At 47.5% G+C, this 10,762-nt stretch overlaps 1 protein-coding gene across 1 annotated transcript in view; it reads left to right on the top strand.

Annotated features, from left to right (window-relative positions):
• The window catches only part of col6a4a (collagen, type VI, alpha 4a), a gene marked incomplete at its 3' end in the record, with an annotated part of 32,858 nt that overhangs the window by 3,717 nt on the left and 18,379 nt on the right, over positions 1–10,762 (top strand). Inside the window, exons 2-10 of the mRNA XM_016666618.1 lie at positions 937–1,545; positions 2,264–2,851; positions 3,158–3,727; positions 3,928–4,548; positions 4,633–5,193; positions 5,349–5,906; positions 6,438–7,016; positions 8,424–9,002; positions 9,076–9,419. Coding sequence (XP_016522104.1) covers positions 937–1,545; positions 2,264–2,851; positions 3,158–3,727; positions 3,928–4,548; positions 4,633–5,193; positions 5,349–5,906; positions 6,438–7,016; positions 8,424–9,002; positions 9,076–9,419 — 5,009 coding nt within the window. The remainder of the gene's footprint in view (positions 1–936; positions 1,546–2,263; positions 2,852–3,157; positions 3,728–3,927; positions 4,549–4,632; positions 5,194–5,348; positions 5,907–6,437; positions 7,017–8,423; positions 9,003–9,075; positions 9,420–10,762) is intronic.

The raw sequence follows: 10,762 nt of genomic DNA, 5'->3' as shown, positions 1-10,762 counted from the left end.
GCCATTGTTAATCTTAATTTATTTGTGTTTGTATAGTTATATAAATGTATTGATATTACTAAATAATTTTTTAAATAAATGATGAACGGCTGTGTGCTTTGTAATATGCTCTTCACACATCGATATCAGAATATTCCATTCCTATTCTATGGTTATAGCCACTAAGCATATTTAAATATGATGAACTATGTATTAAAAACATACTTAAAAAATACAATTGTTTATAAATGTAGCTTTGATAGATGTTTGAATATGGTTTACAGTAACAAAAAGTGTGTTATGATCGATTAAATCCGCTGATACGTCATTGTGCTGCTAAACCCATAACGCTGAGTGGAGTGGATTACCGCTCCAAGATGGCCGCCGTATTTCCTGCGCCGGAGCGGCCAATGCGGGGTCTACTCTTATATTATGTGTATGTTTAAAACTGGATCACAGTTGGAGAACGTGAAGACAGGAAACGGAACTGCTGCATAAGCAGACTTCAAAATAAGAGCATGAGTAACTTAATTTAACTGAAAATTCACAAAACAGCCAAGTAAATTAACGCTGTAGCATTTATCCTTAAAAATTAATTTAGGGGAAGCTAAGTATGCTAAATGTTTTCAAAGTTATCAAAAAGATCTAATGAATAATTAGCTCTGCTAATAGCACATTAGCTAAGCCGATTTCCACGGTGCGTATTAATGAATATGAAGGTGTAAGGGTTTTTAGAGGAGCTCTCTACGATTGGCTGTGATCTCTATCCCCGCTGCTGGCATCCAGAAACCTTCCAGAACCGGACCGAATCAGGAATCACGCTACTTATTTTCCTTTCACTCAACATGATAAGACCACCACCTCTACTCTGAAATCACGCTACGCTTCCTCACCTGAGGTCCGGTCCGGTTCTGTTAAATTCTGTCAGCGCTCTCCTTGACCTCCACCCTCCCTCAGTCTGCACCCAAGAGGCCATAGCTGACCTGGTCTTCCTGGTGGACGGCTCATGGAGCATCGGCACCAAGAACTTCAATCAGATCCGTCAGTTTCTCTACACGCTGGTCAACAGCTTCGATGTCAGTCCCGATCACGTTCGGGTCGGCCTGGTCCAGTACAGCTCCATGCCACGTACCGAGTTCCAGCTCAACACCTTTCAGGACAAGAATGAGATCCTGGAGTACATCAAGAGCCTACCGTACTTGGGGGGCGAAACCAACACTGGGAAGGGTCTGGACTTCGTACTGAACAAGCACTTTGTGGAGTCAGCTGGGAGCCGCGCGGCGCAGAGAGTGCCGCAGATCGCCGTGGTCATCACCGACGGCAAATCGCAGGACGAGGTGGAGCGCCATGCGGAGAGGCTGAGGAACAAGGGGATTATTCTGTACGCCATCGGCATCAAGGACGCGGATGCAGATGAGCTGAAGCAGATAGCTAACCAGCCGCACAGTCAGCACGTCCACAGCGTGTCGGACTTCTCCGCTCTGCAGGGCATTTCCCAGAACATCGTCCAGACGCTCTGCACCACAGTGGAGGAGGCCAAGAGACAAGTCCAGCAGATGTCTCAAGGTAAAGACCGGTCTGGTCGCACATCCAGAGCTCTGATCTGGAAAGCTGTGATTGGTCCGTTTCCTTTAGGATAAACCCAGTTTGGTCCCTTGGGGCCACAAGCTGATCATCAAGGTCCTGAGGTCCTAATCAAAGCTATGGGAAGATATTCGCTAAAAACAGACAGATTTAATCACTCTCGCTTTGAGCAGGGTGACAGTGGAGAGGAACAAACCCTTTAACAGGAAGAAAGCTTCAGGAGAACCAAAAACAATATAGGCAACAATCTGTCGCGACTTTTTTCCAGACACAACCATTGAGCCAGGAGTTTCTACAAGAAAGTAGGTAGACTGTTATGATGTCAGTAAGTACAGAAAATTCCAGAGATGTTTCAGAATAACCGGATCCAGTCAGAGGAAAGTTTAGGACTGATCCAGAAAGTATTCAGGGTGTCTGTCTGAGTAAACGAGCAGCTGGTTCAACAGGAGAGGAGCCAGAAAACTAAAGGATCTGCCTCCGCGAACCCTGCTGAGTAACATTTTACTGATGAATAGACGGCAGATCATCGAATGGTGAGTTCTGCAACTCAGCTCTGGGAAACACCTGATTAAATAATCTCTCTTCAGAACAGAAACCTCTGAGGTTTGTAGGATGTTTCTCTTCCAAACACTCGGAGCTCAGAAACACTCAGACCAGAACCAGTTTTTACAGTGTTTAACTTTCTTCTTCTTCTTTGCAGAATGTGCCGTAGCCAACATGGCCGACATCGTCTTTCTGGTCGATGGCTCTTCCAGCATTGGCATCCCCAGCTTTCAGCAAGTTCGGTTGTTTCTCCAAAGTGTTGTCTCCGGTCTTGACATTGGTCCAGACAAAGTCCGGGTTGGCCTGGCTCAGTACAGCACCAACCCTCACAAAGAGTTTCTGTTGAAGGAGCATCTGGACGCTCCATCTCTGATGACTGCAATACAGAAATTTCCCTACCGGGCCGGAGGCACGAATACCGGCAAGGCCATAGACTTCCTGATGTCGGAGTACTTCACGGAGGAGGCAGGCAGCCGAGCGAGTCAGAGAGTGCCTCAGATTGCCGTGGTCATCACTGACGGAGACTCGTCCGACAATGTGACGGACCCGGCCCTGCGACTGCGAGAACAGGGGGTCATCGTCTTCGCCATCGGGGTGGGAAAGGCCAATCTGGAGGAGCTGGAGAACATCGCTAACCAGCCGTCTCAGCGCTTCCTGTTCACTATTGACAGCTACGAGGCCCTGCAGAGGCTGACGGGGGGTCTGCTGCAAACCGTCTGTGTCTCCATGGAGGACCAACGACAAGGTGAGAGCTGCAGGGCCTCCAAACTCCCTCAGTAGGTCTTCCCATGGTGCTTTTGGATTTAAAGCAGACGTCAGTGTCAGATTTGCTTGCTGTTTTTGCAGTCTGGTGTTTCACATTGTAGCTGGTCTTAGAAGCATGATGTGCTGAATTCTGCTTCCTGTGATGCTCGAGGTCAACATTTGGTCTCAAGAACAGCCTTAGCTTAGAGACTTTCTTATTCCCAGTCTAGAGTTGGTTGCTGGTTGAGTTGGACCAGTTCAGCACGTCTGACCTCCAGAACTCATTCAGTGTTGTTCCTTCTTTCAGCTTTGGCAGAGAAGTTTGCAGACATCTTCTTCCTGGTGGATGGCGGTATGACACAAACTCAGTTCCAGCAGGTCAGAACGATCCTCACCCGACTGGCCAATCAGGTTAACTTTGGAGCATCTGCCTATCGCCTGGGCTTGGCCCAGTATAGTGAACAAGTGAAGGTGGAGTTTCTCCTCAACCAGCATCAAACCAGAGAGCAGATCCAGGCTGCAGTGAAGAGCTTCCAGTATCTCCGACTTCCACCTGCTGCAAAACGAAACCTGGGCGCCGCCTTGACCTACGCCAGCACTAACTTTTTCACCAAGGAGGCGGGAAGCCGAGCAGATCAAGGCTACCGACAGTTCCTGGTTGTTATGAGCGGGAATGACTCCAGTGATCATGTGTTTTTCGGATCCCGTCAAATCCAGTCAGAAGCCATCACTGTGGTGGGGATGAGCCTCGGAGCGTCCATGGAGGAGCTGCGCGTGGTCGCCACTGGAGAGCATGTCTACCGGGTCAACACCACTACTGTTCCTCTGCTCAGACGCATCTTTGAGACCGAGGAACCCGAGAAGTCTCTGACTCAAGGTTAGTTCCACTTAACTTTAATTGTAGCCTGACTACCTGCTGCTGTAGCTCATCCACTTAAGATGAGCGCTGCTCCGACGTTAGCATCAGTAAATCTGATCATCACAATTACAAATGATCTGCTTTTTAAGCACTTAAGGAGAACTTTAAGCACATCATGCCAAGCTGGGTGTTTGACATTATTTCTGATTTTTCTGCAGATTGCAGAGCTGCCAAACTGGCCGATATCGTGTTCATCGTGGACGAGTCAGGAAGCATCACCGTCCAAAACTTCCAGCTGGTGCGTTCCTTCCTGTACTCGATCATCAGCGGCCTGGAAATTGATCCAAACAGAGTCCGAGTGGGGATCGTGTTGTACAACGAGCACCCCACAGCGCAGGTCTACCTCAACACATTCAAGCAGAAAACCGAACTACTGAACTTCGTCAAAATCCTGCCTTACCGTGGAGGTGGTACGAACACCGGGGCTGCCCTGAACTTCACACGGGAGAACGTCTTCATCACAGAGAAAGGGAGCAGGAAGGATAAAGGTGTGGAGCAGGTGGCTGTAGTGATCACCGATGGAGAGTCTCAGGACAACTTGAGCCAGGCAGCAGCTGAGCTTCGGCGTGCCGGAGTCACTGTTTACTCCGTGGGAGTCCAAAATGCCAATGAGGAGGAGCTGAGGCAGATAGCCTCCCACCCTCCACAGAAACACGTCTTCATGGTGGACAGCTTCGCCAGACTGAAATCGCTGGAACAGTACCTGCAGAAAACTCTGTGCTACAACATCATCCGCCAGGCGGTGTCAGTCAGCGCAAGAAGATCCGGCATCAGAGAAGGTCTGCAACAAAAACAACCTACAGATATTCACAGCTTTCACTAACCTACTGGGAACAAATGTCCTGTTTGTGTTTGCTTCACAGGCTGCGTCCAAACAGATGAAGCTGACATCTTCTTCCTCATCGACCACTCAGGAAGTATTTACCCGTCTGATTTTCAAGACATGAAGAAGTTCATCCTTGAGTTTATCAACATTTTTCGTATTGGACCACAACATATCCGCATAGGAGTCGCAAAATATGCAGATTTGCCAGAACTGGAATTTGATCTGACGACCCATTCGGATCAGGAGACGCTGAAGAAAGCAGTGGAGGAGATCGGACAGGTGGGAGGCGGCACAAAGACTGGGAAAGCTCTGGAGTTCATGGGTCCGCTCTTTAAAAGAGCCACGGTGACCCGCGGTCACAAAGTTTCTGAGTACCTGGTGGTCATCACTGACGGAGAGTCTGCAGATGAGGTCAAGGCTCCTGCAGAGGCTCTGAGGGCGCAGGGCGTGATCACCTACGCCATCGGGGTGAAGGACGCTGTTGTGAGAGAACTGGAAGAGATTTCTGGCAACCCAAAGAGGATGTTCTTTGTTAACAATTTTGATGCTCTCAATCCAATCAAGGACGATATTATCACTGACATCTGTACCACAGACGGTAAGCGTACTGGTTTATTCGGGAGGATCGGTGGAAAGTAGATATCCTCCAGAAAAGTTTGGAGAATGTTTAGTAAAAGGTTGTAGGTGGATTTCAGAGGCATGATGAACATTTTTAAGGCTTCTCATCCCATGTCTGTGTCCATTTGTCTACAGTTTGTAAAGATGTACCAGGTGACCTGCTGTTCCTCATCGACAGCTCTGGAAGTATCCACCCAGACGACTACAACAAAATGAAGGACTTCATGAAATCTGTCATCAGCACATCTTTTGTTGGCAGGAATAAGGTTCATGTCGGTGTGATGCAGTTCAGCAGGAGCCAGAAGCCCGAGTTCTCCCTCATTGAGCACTTCACCAAAAATGACATGATAGTGGCCATTGACAGCATGACACAGATGGGCGGAGGAACGAACACCGGCGCAGCCATCTCAGCGGTGTCCCAGCTCTTCGATCCAGCCAGAGGAGGACGCCCAGACCTGCCACAGAGGCTGGTGGTGATTACTGATGGCGAGGCTCAAGACGACGTCAAAGCTCCTGCTGAGGCGCTGAGGGCCAAGAGGGTTGTGGTCTACGCCATTGGAGTGATGGAGGCCAACACCACCCAGCTGCTTGAGATCAGCGGCTCTGCAGAGAGGATGTACGCTGAGAGGGACTTCGATGCTCTGAAGGATCTGGAGAGACAGCTGTCCCTGGATCTGTGTGATCCAGAGAGAGGTCAGAAAGTATTATGTTTCCAGGCTATGAAAGGTGTTTGTTTATTTTCCTTATAGTAGCTTCTGTCTCAAGTCGAGTGGACTTGAGGTTGAAGTCCACTTTACTGGGCCAGTTCAGAACCTCAGGCTCGTTGGAGCCACCCAGAGGTTAACCTGCTGGCGGGTCATTGTCTTTCTACATCCTTCAGTGAGCTTAAGGTCACAGATGGTCAAAGTATAGCCTGAGGCATCCCCAGACCATCATACTACCACCACCGTGTCTGACTGTAGCTATGTGATGTTCTGGTTCTGAGATGCCATTAGTCTTACACCAGAGCCCCACTGTTGCCTCTAAGTCCGCAGAACATTTCAAGGATAGTGACAGTAACTTTCTGAGGTTTTCTAGCCTACGTCCTGTTGTCAGAAAGGTTCTATCTAGGTGATTTCTGGGCATGAACTGTGAAACTGAATCATAAAATGGGGTGATTCATGATTGCCACATAGGACAAGATTGCTTTTGCTCATCTGACTGGCTTTCCTTTTTCACTTCCAGACTGCAAGAAGACGGAACAGGCAGACATCATCTTCCTGGTGGACGGCTCCACCAGCATCACCCTGGACAAGTTCAGAAGCATGCAGAAGTTCATGCAGTCCATGGTGAACCAAACCATGGTGGGCAAAGACCTGACTCGCTTTGGCGTCATCCTCTACTCCACCTTCCCCAAGTCTGTCTTCACTCTGAGTCAGTACAGCTCCAGACAAGAGGTTTTTAAGGCCATAACAGCCCTGAGGTCCTCGCTGGGAGACACCTACACTGGACGGGCCCTGACGTATTCGTTGCAGTTCTTCGGTGCTGAGCATGGGGGCCGGGCGGCGCTGAAGGTGCCTCAGATCCTCATGGTAATCACGGACGGAGACGCTACCGACCACTACAGCCTGGTTGAGCCGTCTGCGGCGCTCAGGAACGCAGGAGTCAACGTGTTCACTATCGGGGTGGAAGGAGCCAACGTGACCCAGCTGGAGATCATGGCTGGTAACGATCGGTCCAAGGTTTTCTACGTGGACAATTTCAAAGCCCTGGAAACCCTCTACAAGAACATCAGCCAGGTGCTCTGCAACTCCACCAAGCCAGGTGAGACAGTCCCTTTCATCCGACGTTACAGTAAGAACCTGAGCTGCAGTTGGAGCATGCTCCAGCTAATGTGCTAATAGCATGATTCAGCCTCAGTTGAATGAAGTGCGGCATCTTTGTTGAAGTTTTGGGTATCGATGGTCAAGAATTCAAGTAGTTACACGTCTTTGCTTTTATTTTGAAGTCCTTTCAATTCTGCTTCCTATTGATAAACATTTACACAAATGAACGGACGCAAGGAGGATTACTGACATGAACGCATTAAAGAAGAGCAGCACAGTTAGGAGTGTAGTTGCAGTTTTGACCCTGTGGAGGGCAATATACTCTGTTGTAGCACACATTGTGTCATTGTGGTTATTCAACAAACATCTAAAGCCCCGTGTCAAATATAAGAGTTTTATTAACATTTGGGTTACGCAGTATATAGAGAAACTCAAACTATATTTTCAGTAATTACTGATCTTCATATCGGCATTGATATCATCGTGGTTCTGCCGTTTGTAGTGGATTGACAGTCATGATCGGGGTCAGGATGAGGAGTCTGATTCTGACCCAGTCGGCTTCCCGTAGCGGTTACAGACAGTCTGATGCGTCTGTTGTTCAGACCGATCAGCTGTGTGTCGCTGGTCTGAGCCGATCCTCCGATGGACGATCTGGAGTCGGTCAGACGAGGATGAGGAGGATCTGCAGTCTGTTGGAAACCAGCTCTGAAACGGCCGGCGGTCCGATACCAGAGCTGCTGCTGTGCTGGACGTCCTGCATCCAACACGCCAACGGCTCCACAGAACATCTGAGGCTTTATGACTGGAGACATCATGTGACGTGTTGGGGCCTTTTATTGTCCAGTTGTTTTCATCTACCCAGTGGACATGTCCCACAATGCACTGAGTAAATAACTGAGTGATGCTCACTGACAGCAGCTTGGATTAAAAATTATACACAGATCAAGAGAAATATTAGCTTTCAACAATAAAACGTCAGCAAATGTTCATTTACTGTTGTTAACTCCACATGGCAACAATATCTGACATGAGGTGTTTATATTTTTGTTCCCATGATGGGTTAACATATAAGGAAAACTACTATATATGGTTAGCGCTTTAGCGTTAGCTACCACTAATACTGTTATCATGCTTATCAATAGACTATTTATTAGGTTGATATGGCGCTTCAGCATTAGCTTCCTCTACATACTGTGTTTGTATAGCGCTCTAGCTTTAGCATCAGCTAAATACCGCATTGGTATAGTGCTTCAGCATAAGTTTCCATTAACTACTATGTTTATGGTTAGTGTGTTAGTGTTGGCACAATTAGCTTTGTAGCTAGCGGTGGCACCACTGCTGGGATCACTGAACTCTCTGAGATGTTCAGCTTTCCTCATGCTACTTCCTGTCGTTGCTTCTGCAGTTTGTGAGAAGCAGCAGGCTGACCTGGTTTTCCTCGTCGACCAGTCTGGCAGCATCAGCTCCAACGATTACTCCATCATGAAGAACTTCACCATTCAACTGGTGAACAGCTTTAAAGTCGGTGAGGATTTGGTTCGCGTTGGACTCGCCCAGTTCAGTAGCAGCTTCCAGCATGAGTTTTACCTCAACCGGTTCTACCAGGAGACGGAGGTATCTGCCCACATCTTCAACATGAGGCATAAGGGTGGAGGCACCAACATTGGACTGGCTCTGGACTCCATCAGGGAATATTTCGAAGTTTCTCGCGGCAGCCGGAGATCTTCAGGAATCTCACAGAATCTGGTCCTGATCACGGACGGAGATTCACAGGATGAGGTGGAGCAGCCGGCCGATCGTCTCAGAGCCCTGGGGATTGAGATGTTCGCCATCGGCGTTGGCGACGTCCACGACCTGCAGCTGCTGCAGATCACCAAAGACCCCAGGAAGATGTTCACAGTGCAGAACTTTGGCAGCCTGGATGCAATCAAACAGAAGGTAGTGGACACCATCTGCAAGTCCAAACCTTCAACAGACCAGCCTGGTGAGTTACAAGTTCAGTCTGAGGCTGAGTTTCATTCTCCATCAGAACCAAACATGAGCTTTCCTTCCTGCAGACTGCTCCATCGACATCGCCATGGGCTTCGATATCTCTCGGCGAAGCGGCGAGACTTTGGTGAGCAGCCAGAGCAAACTCCAGGCCTTCCTGCCTGAGATCGCCCGCTACGTTTCCTCAGTGCCACGCCTGTGCTGCACCAACAGCGCCATCACCCCCAGCTTGGCCTACCGCCTGGTGGCCAGGGACGGCCGCATCCTGGACGACTTCAAATTTGAGGCCTACAACGAGGACGTGGTGAGGAAGGTCATGACCTCCAGTCTGAGGGAGCCCACGTTCTTCAACTCGGCCCTGCTGCGGTCCTTCGAGGCGAAGTTCAGGGCCGAGTCCAGAACCGGCGTGAAGGTGAGTCCGAGGCGGCGCGTTTGGGGAAACGGACGCGGTTCTGCTTCAGAACCAGCGTTGGAACCAGATCCTGTGATAATAAAACTTCAGGACAGTCAAAGCTGGACATCCAGGCAGCCAAGGCAGGTTTATTCATTCAAACTGAAGTGAAGCACGTCACAATATTCACTCTGACAGCATAAACCACCCTTCTCCTACTGTGGTAATATCAGAGCTAGCTCCCAGATTAGCACTTCACTGTTTAGCACACTTAGCTTCCTCTAAGTTAATTAAGAAGTGCTAATTTTCTAGGCTGTTCTATAAATTTTCAGTCAAATAAAATTCGACATCTGTGTTGAAGTTGTTAATTCTTAGCCATTTCTTCCATGCTCTTATTTTGAAATGACTGTTTACGCTGCAGGTCTGTTTCCTTTTCTCACATGCTTTCTTTTATTTCTTCCTCAGTAACTTTATTTAAACACAAAACATGCTGCAGCAAGCAAAAAGCATCATAAACATTTAAATGATCATTTAAACATTAAATTGTTGCTCGAGGGTCGAAGTCTTTAAGAGTAGATTTAATATGATTGGCTTTAGCATTTAAACTTGATTTAAGGATTTTACATAGAGCTCCAAATGACTGAAGATAAAAAAATCTGGAATTTATGTTTTTGTTGGAGATGTTTAAGGTTTGAATATTATATTTACCATAAATAATATAAAGGTCTGTTTCACTAAAGTCACGTTTCCATCCCAGATAAAACAGGTGAATATTCTCCATAACAACAATCCCAAAACAGAAACTTGTCACATTCTCCACCTGTGATGCATAATGACGTTTATTCTGTACCCAGAATGCATTGCTGTAGTTCAGCAGTAAACAGATAAAATCTCCTGATGTTCTGCTGCTTTCTGACCAAATTCTACTGCTAATTACGATAAATTAGCAGCAGGATTCATAAAACGTAGCAACTTTAAAACTGAAGCTACAACAGAAATGTCCGTTGCAAAGAACCACTTCCTGAAGCAACAGGAAGTGGAGAAGTGATAGGTTTGATCTTTGTCATAAATGTGTTCTAGCATGTTGTCATTGATATGTGGTGTTAGCACTTTAGCGCTAGCTTCCACTAAGTGCCATGTTGGTATTCTGCATTAGTGGAGCTAATGCTATGGTTAGCGCCAGTGGTGGGAAGTAACGAAGTACAAGTACTTCGTTACTGTACTTAAGTACAATTTTAATGTATCTGTACTTTACTTAAGTAGATTTAATAATGGGTACTTTCTACTTTTACTTCACTACATTTTACAGTAAGTATCTGTACTTTCTACTTCACTCCATTTCTACAAAATTGTCACGTTACTCG

This window comes from Poecilia formosa, unplaced genomic scaffold (genome assembly GCF_000485575.1).
Source record: "Poecilia formosa unplaced genomic scaffold, Poecilia_formosa-5.1.2 Scaffold754, whole genome shotgun sequence".
Taxonomy (NCBI): domain Eukaryota; kingdom Metazoa; phylum Chordata; class Actinopteri; order Cyprinodontiformes; family Poeciliidae; genus Poecilia; species Poecilia formosa.
The sequence above is the reverse complement of the archived record's forward strand: the minus strand, read 5'-3'. Positions and strand labels throughout refer to the sequence as shown.